The 18,174-nt window shown below is 39.1% G+C and overlaps 1 protein-coding gene across 1 annotated transcript in view; it reads left to right on the top strand.

The window, feature by feature from the left end:
• nmt2.S (N-myristoyltransferase 2 S homeolog) overlaps positions 1-16,289 on the top strand; it is a 34,332-nt gene extending 18,043 nt beyond the window's left edge. The window contains exons 4-12 of the mRNA XM_018269145.2: positions 3,887-4,005; positions 4,203-4,294; positions 5,584-5,700; positions 7,476-7,646; positions 8,402-8,510; positions 9,128-9,298; positions 11,353-11,520; positions 13,121-13,258; positions 14,995-16,289. Coding sequence (XP_018124634.1) covers positions 3,887-4,005; positions 4,203-4,294; positions 5,584-5,700; positions 7,476-7,646; positions 8,402-8,510; positions 9,128-9,298; positions 11,353-11,520; positions 13,121-13,258; positions 14,995-15,015 — 1,106 coding nt within the window. The 3' untranslated portion in view covers positions 15,016-16,289. The remainder of the gene's footprint in view (positions 1-3,886; positions 4,006-4,202; positions 4,295-5,583; positions 5,701-7,475; positions 7,647-8,401; positions 8,511-9,127; positions 9,299-11,352; positions 11,521-13,120; positions 13,259-14,994) is intronic.
• The last annotated feature ends 1,885 nt before the right edge of the window (positions 16,290-18,174 follow it).

Raw genomic sequence — 18,174 nt, 5'->3', positions numbered from 1 at the left:
ATTGCCACATATTTCAGAAAAATGTCTGGCACAAAATATCATGTAACACAGAACAAAACTCTTAGTGACAGGTGAGAGACTTTCACACAGTCTTCTTGAGTGCTCAGCTTTTCCCGTGCTGTTGCCAGATGAGTGAATCAGCTGACACTATCCTCTGGCCAATGCTGGGCATCAGGAACACCCGGGATGATTTCCTTAAGTTTGAATAAGAGCATGATATGGAGAGTAAAGGTCATGTTATAGAACCCAAAATACATATGTAAGCATAAATACATCCACTTGTTGTGAAGAACTCACAAGTAGAGTAGTGGCCCTGGTGCTCCTGTACCAGGCCCTCGGCTCAGGGGAGCGGACAATCCATGCAAAGAGAAATGGAAGATTTTTGGGCACATTGCAGATAGGACCAAAAATTGTTTGTTAAAAAAGTAGAAAAATCTTTATTTAAACAGTCATCTCAAGCCTTACGTTTTTCATGTCCATCAGACACTGACGCTACTACTTTATAAAATATGAATGTACATTAAAAGTTACCTATAGGTCTTGTTGATCGTTTTTTGCCGAGAGGTCTGTTTGTGTTAATAATTTTTAGTTGATGTTCCTAAACCTGCACAAATATGGCAGCCCCCTCGTAGATGAGCACAGGTAGTCAGATGGGTAATGTAAAAGCTTTGAGGAAATACTTTATGGAAAAATTATGAGTAGCAAACAAAGCCAATACTATGATAGATTTAAAAATGGTTTAATTGCTTGTGTCAGTATCTCTTTAATCATAGGCTCATAACCTATCAAATGTGGGTGATGGACACAAAATGCGTAAGGCTTGAGATGATTATTTAAATAAAGATTTTTCTACTTTTTAACAAACAATTTTTGGTCTGATCTGTGTGGTTTACAGTGTGTTCTAACCTTCCATTTCTCTTTGCACATGTAATAGAACCACCACTGTTAATGGCTAAAAAAATTATATTGCCTTGAGATATTGCTACTGCAATTGAATGATCCTCTGTCATTTTTCTATCAAAGCCTGCATTATAAACACAGATTTCTTGGGGTTAAGACTTCCAGCATCTATATTCTTTGTAGTATGTCTTCCTCCGTGGATTCGGCGCACACCAGCCTGCGTACCATTGTGCAGTCACCACTGTTCCCTGCGTGTTGAGCAAACTAGTTAAGAAATAGTTAAAGTGATGCCATATCCTCCTTTTTAATGAGTTCAATAAATAGGAATTTTCCTGAACATACATTTTAATTTTTTAAATAAAGAAATGTGTATTTTTTATCAATTACTCTAAATAGTGCAAGATGTGAAATTGATGGCAAAGTCCCGCTATTTCTTCGAAATTAATGCAAACACAAAAGTCCACTGCTATTTATGAAGCCTAAAGCTGGCCATAGACGCACAGATATAGTTGTACAAAACAATTTTTAGACCATCTGTGGAAAATTTTTATACTTTGCCAAATCCACATTTTAGTAGATTGGAAAGGTTACAAAATATCTTTGCATGTATTGCCTATCAGACTATATCCATGGGTGACTGTCACTACTATTTTTCTGAACTAAGAGGTTTCAACAGCTAAACAGTTACAGAGAAAAAAAAAGATGTACAGCACTACAAAGCACACTTCAGGTATGCCTGTCCACTGACGTATTATCTATGAAAGGCTTTTCTGGACCTTTAAATCTAAATGGTAAGTTTTAGATTGTTACATAAAACAAACAGCTCGATATCCAAACATCGTTATACAAGAAATATAATCTGATTGTCTATGGCCATCTTAACAAAAGCTCCAGCTTATGGTAGGGAGGGGTTTGTTTATACAGAGAGCACTGGAGTTTTGTTTTTAATGTGCTCACAAGAACCTGAAGTAAAATGTGACTTCGGTTTCAGATTTTGTACTGTTTTGTTGAAGAAATCACAAAATCCATACATATTTCTTAAAGGAAAACTATACCCCCCAAACAATGTAGGTCTCTATTAAAAGATACTGAGTAAAACAGCTCATGTGTAAAACCCTGCTTCATGTAAATGAACCATTATCATAATAATATACTTTTTTAGTAGTATGTGCCATTGGGTAATCATAAATAGAAAATTGCCATTTTAAAAAATAAGGGCCGCCCCCTGAGATTGTAAGATTCAGACAGAGTTCTGCCTTTTGCTTCCTCACTTCTTCCTGTTACAGTTAGTGTTGTAGTATTTCTGGTCAGGTGATCTCTGAGGCAGCACAGATAGAGTCACGAAATGGTGGTTCAAGGCAAGAGATGTAAAAGGGCAATATTTATGTAAATATATATTCCAGTTTGGTAAGATTCTTTAATATGTCATTCAATTTGATATAAACTGTTGCTTAAGTATTCATTTTCGGGGTATAGTTTTCCTTTAATTAAAACAATAGGCAAAGTGTTTGTTCAACAATCCTATTCATTGACTGACTGTTGAAAAAGGGGGGATTGCAGCCTCTTTAATTCCGGGGGGGGGGGGGGAGACAAACATTTGGCACCCCCAGTCATATACCGTTCCTGCTCCTTTAAGTGACCATAAAAAAGCTAAACTATTGGTTAAGTTGGGTTATTTAATCCTTGGCCAGGTTTTCAACAGATGTACATAACACTCTGCCATTGATTCTATCTATATATGTGAGTTGGTGCAGTAGTTTTACCACTGTGTGTTTTTTTTTTTTAGTGCAGAATTCCAAACCAATTCTGATTTTTTTTTGTATCCCAAACACAAGTGAAGATGCTTGGTTACCAAATTGACTACCTTGTGAATGTAATATAAGTTTAAATACAGATAAAACCTACATGGGGAGGCACATTTATCAAGGGTCAAATTTCAAATTCATGTGTTTTTTTTTGTAATGAATGACTGCCAATTGAATTTCGAGTAAAATCGAATTCATGTGAGTTAAAAAAAAAAAATCTAATATGGCAAACTCGGACGAATTTCACAGACCCGATTCGAATTCGACCAAACTCGATTCAAGTTTTTTCTCTCCAAAAAACTCGAATGTCAGGAAGGCTACAAACATCTCCAAATTGGTTACTGGACCTCTCCCATTGACGTATACGGTAATTCGGCAGGTTTCAGGTGGAAAATAGTCTAATTTGAATTCTTAAAGAGCCAGAGTGTGATAAATCTCAAAAATGTAATTACATTTTTAAAAAAAAAAAAAAAAAAAAACTCGAATCGAGTTTGGATAATTCCCTAGTCGAATTTTACAGTTTTGACAAAAAATCAAAACTTCGAATACTAACTTTAAATTCAACCCTTAATTGCCTATCAGTTATATTGAACATTTAAACCTGATCTTCCTTAGAATCGGGTACCTGTTTGCTGTCATTTCATGTTCTGTATTTAGGAACTTATTTCAAGCTATGTGTGACTCCTGAGTGCACCATTTATTAAAGTGCAAACACCAGAGTTACATCAGAATTTAACCCAATGATCAGGCCCCGATTTGTGGAAAGGACACCTAGGCCCGGGCCTAGGGCTGCAGGATTTTAGGGGGCGGCATGCTTCCCAACCACACCGACATTGGTTTAAAAACACTGGGGATGCGCTGGAGATACAACCATTTTTAAAATTTCCCATGCACTAATCCCCATTGCTCCTGTCCCCCTGGAAGGGACAGGGGCGACGAACGGCAGTGGGCTTAGGGGCCCCCACTATGTAAATCCAGCCCTGCCAATGATAAATTGAAATGGACAATGTGAGCCTATTGAAGTTTATGGGTCTAGTAATGTTGCTCTGGGTTGTAGTTAAACATCTTACACTATTTTGTTTTGCTATGCATAATAGCTACCGATTCTAAGCTAGCACATGTCCGTCTTCCCTATAGAATGCACACCATTTAATGTGTATATATATCTTATACCCTTTTAGACGAAATTATAACATGTCACGGTCCTATTGAGCCTGACAAGGACAACATACGCCAAGAGCCATACTCATTGCCTCAGGGATTTATGTGGGAAACACTGGACTTGAGTAATGCCGAGGTGGTAAGTATATACAATGATATTGTCTTCTGCTGGAAATCTACACATCAGGATTAAACAGGTGATCGTTGAGGGAGTGTTGAATTACTCTGGCATTGCATGTATATACGAGATCTGTTTAATTCATATTATTTCACTTCCTTTGCTAAACTGAATGACGTAAATGTTTGATTTATCGAATACTTGTGTCTCCCCTGCAGCTAAAAGAACTGTACACTTTGTTAAATGAAAATTATGTGGAAGACGACGATAATATGTTCCGATTTGATTATTCCCCGGAGTTTCTACAATGGTTAGTAGTTTTCTTGACATTTTCTTGGCAACCTAATGCTCTCTACGGTGGAATTATGTTCCATGAAATCCTGAATAGATTAGGGATGCACTGAATCCACTATTTTGGATTCGGCCAAACCCTGAATCCTTTACGAAAGATTTGGCTGAATACCGAATCTTAATTTGCATATGCAAATTGGGATTCTGATTTGGTTCGCCAGGCAGAAGGATTTGGCCGAATCCTGCTGAAAAAGGCACAATCCTGGGCGAATCCCGAACTGAATCCTGGATTCGGTGCATCCCTAGAATAGATCCACTACAGTGTTCAACAGTACAGTCAAATTCAAGTTCTTAAAGGGCCATAGTATGATAAATCTCGAAAATCTAATTCGAATTTTTAAAAAATACTGGAATCAAATTTTAACAATTCCCTAATTTGACAGTTTTGGCCATGAAAAAAACTTGAAAATTCTAAATTTTAATTTGACCCTTGATAAATCTGCCCCTTAAAGTGCACCAATCATGACCAAAATCATTTACTAAGTAAATACACTATGTGAAAGTTCAAGAAATCCGATTTTTAAAACAGTAAGAATTGTTTGTATAATGTAAATGATCAGCTCACTATACCTTCTGCAAGATCTCCCCTATCTCCACTGCAGTTCTAGCCGAGGCAGCCATCTTGGATTTCACTGGCTCCTCCTACCTATATCTTCCCAGCCAACTGTAGCTCTGAAATCTCGCACATGCTCAGTTGAAATTCCTTGCTTGCTTATTAACCCTTCTAAGCTATTTTCAAATCAGCCAAACCTCTGTGTGCTGTTCAGTAGTGCTGCCACCTGCTGGAAGTTAGTGTGTGCCCTTCATTTGCATAATGACTTTACCAGCAGGGGACAAGATAGGGAAATCTGCTGATACTTCTAGTGGAGGAGTTTACTTAAACAAGGCATTCTGGGTAGAATACTCAAAGCAGTGTTACAATCTGAGCATGCTCCTCAAATTTGCATATTAGAGTCTCTGTTATAGTCACAGTATGGCCTCCCTCAGTGAAAGAACCCATTTGACAAAGTAAGGGATTTTTTTTAAAACCTGCAGTTTTTTTCAAAAAACTATATAAGTAGTTTGATTAAACGTGTTTAACTTGTACTGGTCAGATTGTTAATATGCGTTTGATTTTGGCTGTGATAGGTGCCCTTTAAAGCACTAAGACAGTGCACGCAAAAATAAAACATGCTTGTACTTCTGTAGCCAAAGGGTTTTTTGGAAAACTATGAAATGCTTGTGTTAAAATATAAATCCTTGTTGCAGGGCTCTGCGTCCCCCTGGCTGGTTATCGCAATGGCACTGTGGTGTTAGGGTTGCCTCCAACAAGAAACTAGTGGGTTTCATTAGTGCGGTTCCTGCTTCAATCCGTATTTATGATACGTAAGTAAATCATTTATAGATATAAATCTGTGTATAATACTATGATTTTTTTGATGATGAGTAGCTCAGTTGTTTTCAGATAGTTCACCAGAAATAAAGACCTTTTCCATTTTCATTTCTATTTGTGATAGTTTTTCTAATATTGAAGTGTAATGTGTTATTTTTCACATTCTTAAAGGAGAAAGAAAGGCTTGCAGCACTTGGGGTTGCCAAATGTTAGGCACCCCCAAGTGATTGTAGTTACTTACCTGAAACCCCGGTCTGGTGCTCCTATCAGCAGAAAACTGCACCACGGAGTGACCCACTTCCGTCTTCTTCTGTCTTCAAATTTCCCAGGGCAAACTCATGCGCAGTTTAAATAGGCGACTTTTTAGTTAAAGTTCGGCTTTTCGTTCTACTGTGCATGCGCAGCCGCGCGAAGAAGGAGGAAGACGGAAGAGGATCGCTCTGTGGTTTTCACTGGTATAACTCCGGGCCGGTGCAGTTTTCTGCTGATAGGAGCACCGGCCCAGGGTTTCAGGTAATTAACTACAATCACTTGGGGGTGCCTAACATTTGGCACCCCCAGGTGCTGCAAGCCTTTCCTTCTCCTTTAAAGGGATACTGTCATGGGAACACATGTTTTTTTCCAAAATGCATCAGTTAATAGTGCTGCTCCAGCAGAATTCTGCACTGAAATCCATTTCTCAAAAGAGCAAACAGATTTTTTTTTATATTTAATTTTGAAATCTGACATGGGGCTAGACATATTGTCCGTTTCCCAGCTGCCCCAGACATGTGACTTGTGCTTGCACTGTAGGATGGAACTACTTTCTGGCAGGCTGTTATTTCTCCTACTTAATGTAACTGAATCAGTCTCAGAGGGACTTGGCTTTTACTATTGAGTGTTGTTTTTAGATCTACCAGGCAGCTGTTATCTTGTGTTAGGGAGCTGCTATCTTGTTACCTTACCATTGTTCTGTTGTTAGGCTGCTGGGGGGGGGTTATCACTCTAACTTGCAGTACTGCAGTAAAGAGTGACTGAAGTGTAGCAGAGCACAAGTCACATGACTGGGGACAGCTGGGAAACTGACAATACGTCTAGCCCCATGTCAGATTTCAAAATTGAATATAACAAAATCTGTTTGCACTTTTGAAAAATGGATTTCCGTGCAGAATTCTGCTGGAGCAGCACTATTAACTGATGCGTCTTGGAAAAAAAAAAACGTTTTCCCATGACGGTATCCCTTTAAGCAGCTTGGGGGGGTTGGCGACTGTAACTGTTCTAAATTGATACATCAGTTGATACAATGTGTATCTTTGTCCCTGTGTTTCATTAAAGGCAGCTGTTGATTGATACAATAGTTGCTAATATTACAAAGATACTGCTGAGAGCTGTATCAACAAATGTAGTCGTTAGTCTAATTGTAACAGTTCAGAATCTGCACCTGGATGACTGAGCTGCCAGACTGAAACACCAGAGACAGGAACATTGAACTTTAAACTTCAATCTTAGAAAAATTTTGAAAAATCGAAAGCAACTGAACAATCTGAAAACAACTCAACTGAACAACCCAATTAATTGTTTAATTAATTTATTTACATTCAGATTCTCTCTCTATAAGGGCAGAATAAAAGTGGTATTGACCTTGGGACCATATAGCCATTCTAAACCAGGACCATTGATTTTTTTAGATGGTGCATCAGCATAGCGCTGAGCTAAGATAAGATAGACTGGGGTACCTACGCTGTATATAAAATGTTTAGCACTCACACTTTTGTTTCTCTTCCCTCAGTGTAAAGAAGATGGTAGAAATCAATTTTCTTTGTGTCCATAAAAAGCTGCGATCGAAGAGAGTGGCTCCTGTGCTTATCCGGGAAATAACAAGGAGAGTTAATCTGGAGGGGATATTCCAGGCAGTTTATACAGCAGGAGTTGTTCTTCCGAAGCCTGTGTCAACATGCAGGTATGAATACTTCTAAATGATTTTTAAAAATGATCGATATTCTGTGTCAGAAAACACTTGTAAGTAAAGATAAGGATTCTACTCTGTTGAGGAACAAAACACTCAGAGCTTGGGTCCTGCGCGGAACCAATTTCGAAGACCCGATCCGCAACCGGCATATTTACCCACTTGATCCGCTACCCGGACCCGGAACTGCCTTATCCACAACCCGCCGACCACCATCAAACAGGAAGTGATGGTGCTGCAAACCAGAAGTGACGTCATCAAAAGTGGGCGGGGACAGAAACAAGTTTTGTAAAACTTTAAAAGGAGTAAAATATAGACAATATTAAATAAGATAAGAAATTTAGACTCGCAACCCGACCCACGACCCCCAACTAAAAGTCCTCCCCTCATTCCACAGGGTGCCCGCTTTTTATGCGGGTAACCGGCGGGTACCCGACCCGCTGCAGGACTCTACTCCAAGCATCCTTCATCTTTGCAGGGGGTGCTGTAGTTAGCAACTGAAGTTGGAAGAGCTGAAAGTTTTTACTTGACAATTGACTAAATCAATCCTATCTGATCTTATCAAGATGAATTGCTCTATACCATATTTATGTTCATCACCACCCAGTAGGATTTGTTTAAAATGGACTCTATGGGAGATTGTCTTCCTGTAATTTGGAGCTTTCTGGATAACGAGTTTCCAGATAATAAATCCCATCCCTGTATTTATTTGTCTGTGGGAATAAATCGACCCCTTCTTCTTTCCTCAGATACTGGCATCGCTCCTTAAATCCTAGAAAACTGGTAGATGTGAAGTTTTCTCATCTAAGTAGAAATATGACGTTACAAAGGACAATGAAGCTTTACAGGCTGCCAGATGTAAGTAACTGATGTGGCTGTTTAATCGCTTCATACTGTTTAAAATCGCACAGTTATAAATTAGTGGCAACAGCAGTGGCTGTTTGAGCAACACCCATTCTCTATATCCAAATGGAAATGTGGGTGTGTGTCTGGTTATTTTGTAGATGAAGTACATTTCAATGTTTGGTCTGAAACATGATGTGGGATCATTTATCAGCAGTTAAAAGCAAATACTACAATGGACCACTTATGCGTTTTCATTATGCTTTTCCTATGACACGTATATATTCCCCACATATGTCGTTGTAGCTCCTCTGAGCTCAATATGTAATTACGAGGAATTATATCACGAGGAAACTTTGGGCGACATCGGAAAACGAAGCGCTCTGAGTGCCATCCTGCCGGCGATTTTTATTCTAGCTGACGGGAAGGCAGTTCGGGGAGATAAGTCGCCCTGAAGAAGAGGTGATTTGTCACCGGGCGACTAATCTCCCCGAATCTGACAGTGTGTCTCTGCCATTAGTGCTGAACTCTCTAATTAAGAAATGCGCTGAAGGCCCTAATGGAATTCATTGTTGTAAAATTCTATTCGTTCTACCAATCTCACTGATCTCTTACGCTCTCAATTCAACAAGGCCACAAAGACCACGGGTTTAAGACCAATGGAAAGGAAGGATATTACAATGGTCCAGCATTTACTAAACGACTATCTGAAGCAGTTTTGCCTTGCTCCTTTCATGGATGAAGAGGAGGTTGTGCACTGGTTTCTTCCTCAGGATCACATTGTTGACACCTATGTTGTAGAGGTAAATGTATTTTTCTTATGTCAGTTAAAGCTTAATTTCATTGCTGTTGCACACATGCCATTTTTATTGAAGCACCTGCTGTGTGGATCGGCTCCCCATTTTAATTCTAAACAATATTGTCTCTTTCAATATTTGCAAATTGTTATATTTTTTTTTTCATATTTTATTTTTCACCTGCTGACACTCGTTAGCATGATTGGGAATTTGTTAATAATTTGATTTTCAGGCCGGCACGAAATTCGCAGGTTTACCCACATGCTTCTTCACGGGAGGCGGACGGGTGCGAGTTGAGCTCTTTTCATGCTTGACCCACACCATCAATTGCGGGCTTCCGGTTCATCTTTTATAGATGCTGCGCCTACTTGCCCCACCCCTTTTGTGACATCATCGGCGGGTCGGCGCAGGTCTATAAAAGCAACCCGAAACGTGGATGTGGGCGGGCTAAGGGAGGGCAGGTTAGGGTCGGGGACACATTAAAAAAGGGACATTTGCTTTTTATTTCACGATCACTCTGCATCCCACCCGCTGCTTCCAGACCCAAGGGAGTCCAGCAAGCAACCAAAAGACCAGCAAGCAACCAAGTCACACTCCATATACAATGAGTATATGAAAAGTGGTCAGGGAAAGAAAGTTACACTGGGAGGCACATTTATCAAGGTTCGAATTTTGAATTCATGTGAGGTTTTTTTAAAACTCACACCAATCAAAATTAATTAATAAAATCAAATTTTCTCAGCTCGGACGAATCCAGTCCGAATTAGAAAAACTCGATTAGAGTTTTTTCTCCGAAAAAAACTTGAATGTCAGGAAGGCTGCAAACATCAGCTCTCCCATTGACTTATACAGCAATTCAGCAGGTTTAAGGTGGTAAATAGTCGAATTCAAGTTCTTAAAGGGCCAGATTATGAGAGAACTCAAAATTAAAACTCAAATTGAGTTTGGATAACTCACAATTTGAATTGGAGAGTTTTGATCTAAAAATAAATTCTAATTTTCACTTCGACCCTTAATAAATCTGCCCCTGAGTGTGGAAACAAAATTGTCAAGTCATGGCCACTATATAGTATATCCGCAGTAGTTCTGAAAGCATCTAGCCAGAGAAAGGCAAACACGTCAGGATGAAGACCCCAGTCTGTTATCAAAAAATCCACCTGCAGGTTGATCTCTGTCCATGAGTTAAAGGAACAGTAACAATTTAATTTACAAAAATAATGCAGTGCTGCCCTAAACTTGCAAAATTGCTGTATTTGCTTCAGAAACACTACTATTGTTTATATAAATAAGCTGCTGTGTAGCAATGGGGGCAGCCATTCAAAGGAGAAAAGGCTCAGGTTACACAGCAGATAAGCTCTGTAAAACATAATGTTGTTATCTGTTGTCCACTATTTAACCTGTAGACTTGTTTCAATTTCCGCTATTGCTACACAGCAGCTTATTGAACTATAGTGTTTCTGAAGCAAACAGATCAGTTTTATATGTGCAGGGCAACCGTACAAAATATTTTCATTACTTTAAAAAACTTTCATTTTTTTTTGGTGTTACTGTTCCTTAAATAAGACGGGTTTCCTGAAAAAAATGAAAAAAAACTCTTCTCTTTGTAACACCCTTGTTCTCCTCATCATGCTGTGGTGTCCATTATTAACATGAAGGATGACCCATGAAGGACATGAATAATTCCTAAGTGGGCATCTCTCTTGAATCCCCTGATCATCCAGTTGTGCTAACACCCCAGAGTAGTAGCACTGGCCACTAGAGATCCTCATTGAAATTAAGACAGGGAATAGACACAGTGATAATTTTCTTTGTAGCAACACTACAAAGAGACTGCTAATGCCAATCTTTTTTTCTACTTGTGCCACTGGTCTGGCTTTCAAGTGCAAATGAATTCCCCTGGTCAGACTGGCTATTTTTGCCAATGGAAAAGTCACCTCTGGGCAATTTATTATAAAGATAGTCATTTTGGGAGGTGGGAAGGTTATCTTTTAAACCAAGAATTATCTTTAAAAATAATAGTACACAGTTTACATTCTGTTCTTTTTTTCTTTTCTTTCCAGAGTTCAAATGGGGTTCTAACAGATTTTTTCAGTTTCTACACGTTACCGTCGACAGTGATGCACCACCCCAACCATAAAACTCTCAAGGCAGCATATTCCTTCTACAACATCCATACGGAAACGCCTCTGTTGGACCTAATGAACGATGCACTAATTATTGCCAAATTGGTAAAAAAAAAAAAAAAAAAATAATAATAATTTGATCAACACCCAAAGAACTTCTATAAGTATAGTCATAGTCTAATTTAATTGCAACGCCAAAGATAATTTTTGTTGCAGGACCAGTAACCCAAAATGAAGAAAGTAAGGGGTTTTTGTATTCGTAAAAATTATAATGCAGTCACCATGCATGTTTAACATGGTTTGCTTCAGAAGCACTAGTACAGTGGTGTAACGACATTACTGGGCCCCATAGCAAGTTATTTTTCAGGCTCCCAAAATGTTAAGAGGTTGACTTGTTTTACCAATATTTATTGAAACTGTATATGTATTATGACCTCATAGGTCCCCTATACCTCCTGGCCCCCCTACAGCGGCAGGGTTTGCTTCCTCTATAATTACGCCCCTGACAGTGTACATAAATATGTTGCTGATGTCAAGACATGTGTAAGTGCTGAATGAACAGATACAAAGTTTAAACTGAAAAAAAAAAAAAAAATCCAATTTTATAGCATTGCTAGCATAATACGTGACTGAATGAGGTAATGGGGGTGGGTTACTGACACATATGGCTGACACACATAACACTGTGTGATCAAACCTAAAGAATAGCAAGTAACATGGACATTGCTCACTGAATATACAGAGTCAGTTTGAAAGCACTGTTAGAAGAATGTGCACGTCATTAGGAATATAGGGGAACCGTATGGATAGCATCACACGTGCCAGATTATCAGAGTAAATTATGGCTGGGAAAACACTGCTGCAACATCAAAATTGTTTTAAATCGGCCCCCATTGTATTTAAAGGGCACCTATCGTAGGAAAATTGTTTTCCCCCACCCGGTTGGGGAAAACAATAGTATTTAGGCCAAAGTATGCTTCTAGGGAGTGCTATGCCGTTCTGGGATTTTTAAGAATAACTAATAAGAAGTAGGGATGCACCGAATCCAGGATTCGGTTCGGGAATTTGGCCAGGATTCAGCCTTTTTCAGTAGGATTCAGATTCGGCCAAATCCTTCCTCCCGGCCAAACTGAATCCGAATTTGCATATGTAAATTAGGGGCAGGGAGGAAAATCGCATGATTTTTTGTCACAAAACAAGGAAGTAAAAAATGTTTTCCCCTTCCCATCCCTCATTTGCATATGCAAATTAGGACTTGGTTCGGTATTCAGGATTCGGGGGTTCGGCCAAATCCAAAATAGTGGATTCGGTTCATCGCTAATAAGAAGGGTCCCAGCTTTCTCATTATCTGCATGTATATCGCACACGTGCAGAAGAATTCCCTTCCCATGTTTGCAACATAATTCTCCAGGAGATTTTTTTGACCAAAATAGTTTTGTTTCCCTCACCCGGAGTGCAGTAGGTGTGATTATCAAACAAAAAGTTCTGTACTGTATATAGTTCCATAACTATATAAAGGCAGGAGGCCAAGTGTTTAAATCAAGGTCATGAAACTCGGAGGTGACTTTTAATAGCCTTATATTTGACAACATAAAAATATATGATAATAGTAAAACAAATAAGTATTTTATATTGTATTTATGATGTGTTGGCTGCTTGTTTCTACTGAATTTATTTTAAATGATTTATTCTGTTATCTTGGCAGAAAGGATTCGATGTTTTTAATGCTCTCGATTTAATGGAAAACAGAATTTTCTTGGAAAAGCTGAAGTTTGGGATTGGAGATGGCAATCTGCAGTATTATCTGTATAACTGGAAGTGTCCAGCCATGGAATCTGATAAGGTGAGGAAATTGAGGGGTCTTTTGTTTTCGTGAAACCATTTCCCATAGTGATTGTGTGGTTACATTTGGAAAATATTTCTCCAACATGCAAAACAGTCTTTGTGCAAATATAGTCTTCAGCTAACACTATGAAGTGCAGTAAAATAATGTACTATTTACAGATTAGTTTTAAAAGCACTTATTCTGCCAACATTTTGAAACAACCCTGATTGTGGCCTTACTGGAACAGATAAGGGCAATTCCAGATGTAGCGAGTGCCGGGGCAGACCAGCCAGGCACCCTAGGCAACCTGGCCGGTCACGGCGCCGGCTGAGCACGCACATGGGTGCTCTCGTGTGTGCATGCACAAGTTGGCGCATGTGCGGAAGAGCAAAAACTTGTGGAAATAGCACGACAAGGGGGTAGGCGATAGAGCAGGTACATGCCTGGCGCCCCCCAGCTTTGCGCCCTACACTGCGTATCCCTAGTTCCGGCCCTGGATGTAGCTGTTTGTCACCTGCAGGAGATTGCCAGGGGTTTTCAGAGCATCCAGGAAAAACTTGTAATGCCAGAGAATGATGATCATCCAATGTAAAACACATTACATGTTTTTGAACACTTTGGGAGGCGATCTCCTGCGGGTGACAAAAAGCTACTTCTGTCATTGCGTTACAGGGATACTGTCATGGGGAAAATGTATTATTATTTTTTTAAAATGCCTTCGTTAATGCTGCTCCAGCAGAATTCTGCACTGAAATCCATTTGTCAAAAGACCAAACAGATTTTTTTTTTATTTTGAAATCTGACATGGGGCTAGGCATATTGTCAGTTTCCCAGCTGCCCCCAGTAATGTTACTTGTGCTCTGATAAACTTCAGTCACTCTTTACTGCTGTACTGCAAGTTGGAGTGATATCACCCCCCCCCCCAGCAGCCTAACAAAAGAACAATGGGAAGGTAACCAGATAGCAGCTCCATAACACAAGATAACTGCTGCTTGGTAGATCTGAGAACAGCACTCAATAGTAAAATCCAGATCCCACTGCGACACATTCAGTTACATTGAGTAGGAGAAACAACAGCCTGCCAGAAAGCAGTTCCATCCTATAGTGCTGGCTCTTTCTGAATCACATGACCAGGCAAAATGCCCTGAGATGGCGCCTACACACCAATATTACAACTAAAAATATAAACTTGCTGGTTCAGGAATACAATTTTATATTGTAGAGTGAATTATTTGCAGTGTAAACAGTGTAGAAATAAAAACTACTCCATACAAATCATGCCAGAATCCCTTTGTGTCACAAGTGGGACCAAAACTACTCACAACAGGATCATAGCTTTTCTTCTTTTAGAGACAATATACTTTATAATATTGCAGCATGAGGAAGAAGCCGGACATGAAATAAAAAAAGACACTGTACACTCCCACAACAATTCTGCTCCTATTGGCCGCAGTGGCTTCATATTGCAAGAACAGGCCAAGGTTTGAAATCTCAGTTGGTAACATTGGGGCAGTAGAGAAGAACATCATTAACAGAAGGCAATACACTATACTGGCTTTGTGCCTCTGACCACCACAAAGTGAAGTCTGATTTTGTAGTTTCTTATTGATATGATTATTAATATGGCCCATACATGACTGTCTCTCCTTATATTGTCTTTCCTGGTCTTCTCACATGGCAGTTAACCCATATGTCCCCTGCTGTTTGGTGTTATTTGTCTAGAATAACGTAGAATAACCATTCCTACCTTTCAGGTCGGCTTAGTGTTGCAGTAAGAAGTGCATTTACATTCCATCTGTAGTCATCCGAAGGGACTCAAGTAGCCTCTGTGCATGAACAAAAAGTACATGGAAGCAAACGGAAAGGGAATGGAAACCTGAAATGACGGGAAATCTTAGAATGCTGGCAGATCCGGACACCACACAGGCATGGGACCGCGCCGTCATGAATCTTCTTTTTCATGAAGAACTTGTACAAAAATAACTAAAGCACATTCCTTTCAATTTAAAACTTTTTCCTTTGTGGACTGAGTTTCTGGTCTTTAACCCAACATCATTTTTATACAGAAAACTGCAGAATGCATGTAAAATAAAACTCTTTACATTCGGTGGTATCATCAAGACCTTGGTTCTGAGAACGCCAACAAGTGACTGCGTTTGAGAGAGCACAGACAACATGGACACTCTCTGGCTTTAACATTTGGATATTGCTGCTGTACTTGTCCTGGCATTCTGCTGCTGGTCCTACTCACCAGAAATGGAATTAGCTTTTTCTATTTAAGTCACAGTGTTATATTGAAACTATAAACCTGGTAACTGGCTGGAGCTAATATTGATTACGCCAGAATGGAAAGGTTTTATTTTTTTTTTGGAGGGGGGGTGGGACTGGCGCTTTGAAAGGTCCATTTGTGTTTAGCTGGCATGTAGCTTAATGCATTGATTCCCAAACTTGCTTTCATATTTGAGCTTGTGCATGGTTTCTGGATCAGATTTTTAAGGAACACGTATGAATTACTGAGTGTAGAAATTGGTACAATAACCTGCCTTCTGTGGGGATATTCTGAAAACATGCAATGTTCCTGAAACATGAGAACCATTACACCCAGGAGGTTTAATGCAGTAGAGATGCTTCTTTTAAATCCAGGACTTGATTCTAATTCTTTTGCCAAGAGCAGGGGTCCCCAACCTTTTTTTTTTTACCCAAAAATTAAAACGGCTGGGGAGCAACACAGGCATGCAAAAAGTTCCTGGGGTGCCAATTAAGGGGTGCGATTGGCTATTTGATGGCCCCTATGTGAACTGGTAGCCTACAAGAGTCTCTATTTGGCAGTACACCTGGTTTTTATGCAACCAAAAATTGACTCCAAGCTTGGAATTTAAAAATAAGCTCCTGCTTTGAGGCCACTGGGAGCAACATCCAATGGGTTGGGGAGCAACATGTTGCTCACGAGCCACTGGTTGGGGATCACTGGCCAAGAGTCTCATATGAATTTGCCTGTCCCAATCTAAACTCTGCTTTTACTGTAACAATATAGACAATCTCTGTTTAAGTTTTGACTCCGTTTTTTGGAATACTATTGCAGATTTGGTTCCGTTTTAGGCCAGTTAAGTTTTATAACGTTTGGTATTCATTATATATCCCTAAAATTAAGGGTTCTGGGTCACCCAACAGAGAATTTAGAATCTTTCATCCATTATTTTTTTTTTTTTCTAAATTACTAAACAGTTATCCCTGGTTCTTAAAAGGGGGGGTTCACCTTTATGTCAACTTTTAGCATGTTATAGAATGGCCACTCCTGAGCAACTTTTCATTTGGTCTTCGTTTTGTCTAATTTATAGTTTTTGAATAGTTTGCCTTCTTCTTTTGACTCTTTCCAACTTTCAAATGGGGGTCACTGACCCCATCTGAGAAACAAATGCTTTGTAAGGCTACAAATGTATTGTTATTGCTACTTTTTATTACTCCTTTTTCTTGTCAGACCCTCTCCTATTCATATTCCAGTCTCTTATTGAAATCAGGGCATGGTTGCTGGGGTAATTTGGACCCTAGCAAGAAGATTGCTGAAACTGCAAACTGGAGAGCTGCTGAATAAAAAGCCAAATAACTCAAACCACAAATAATAAAAAATTAAAACCAGTTGCAAAGTGTCTCAGAATATCACTCTTTACATCATATTAAGGGGCACATTTACTATGTGTCGAATATTGAGGGTTAATCAACCCTCGATATTCGACCATCGAAGTTAAATCCTTCGACTTCGTATATCGAAGTCAAAGGATTTACCGCAATTCGTTCGATCGAAGGAAAAAATTTTCCATTGATCAAACGATTTCCCTTCGATCATAAATTGCTAGGAAAGCCTGTGGGGACCTACCCCATAGGCTAAGGTTGGTGCTCGCTAGGTTTTAGGTGGCGAAGTAGGTGGTCGAAGTTTTTTTTAAAGAGACAGTACTTCGACTATCGAATAGTCGAACGATTTTTAGTTCGAATCGATTATAAGTTGTTGTCGAAGTAGCCAAAAAAATACTTCGAAATTCGAAGTATTTTTCATTCTAATCCTTCACTCGAGCTAAGTAAATGTGCCCCTAAAAGTTAACTCAAAGGTGAACTACCCCTTTACGTACACCATTGTTTAGATATTGCTCACTATTAATTCTATTTCTAAACAGTTATCCGTGGCTGTTCATTTCACAAGACAAAAATGAATCTGGCACACCATCCATGCTATTGGGAAAAGGCTCCCACCTAGTTCATAAAGCTCTGCTTCATCTGTATTTAAATTAAAGGAATAGTACCACCAAAACATGAACGTGCTATATTATATAATGTACTGTTGCCCTGCACTGGCAAAAATGGTGTGTTTACTACAGAAAAACAAATATAGTTTATATAAACAAGCTGCTGTGTAGCCATGGGGGCAGCCATTCAAGTACAGGATACACAGTAGATAACATAAATTCTGAAGAATCCCATTGTATACTACAGAGCTTATCTGTTATCTACTGTGAGCCTTTTTCAGCTTTGAATGGCTGCCCCATGGCTACACAGCAGCTTGTTTATATAAACTATAGTAGAGGGTTCAGAAGCAAATAACACCAGTTTGTACCAGTACATTATATTTTCATTACTTTAAAATGCTTTCATTTCTTGGTATCACCATTCCTTTAAAAAACCATTTCATTATTTTAGTTGCTGGTCTTTTAAAAATGCATATTAAAAAAATAATTAGACCACAAAAGCCTGGTAAGATTACATAGTTAACTTACCAATGTATATAGGATAAGAAAAACATCCTGTCCCATATGGCCATGCGCCTGTTCCTTTGGAATGAATGTGTGAGACTAACACAGAGCTAGACAATAGGGAACAACGCAACAAAATTCACAAAGTTTGTGCATCATATAGCAACCAAGGATATGTTGTTTTAAAAAGGG

Source organism: Xenopus laevis, chromosome 6S (genome assembly GCF_017654675.1).
Source record: "Xenopus laevis strain J_2021 chromosome 6S, Xenopus_laevis_v10.1, whole genome shotgun sequence".
NCBI classification, from domain to species: domain Eukaryota; kingdom Metazoa; phylum Chordata; class Amphibia; order Anura; family Pipidae; genus Xenopus; species Xenopus laevis.
The sequence above is the reverse complement of the archived record's forward strand: the minus strand, read 5'-3'. Positions and strand labels throughout refer to the sequence as shown.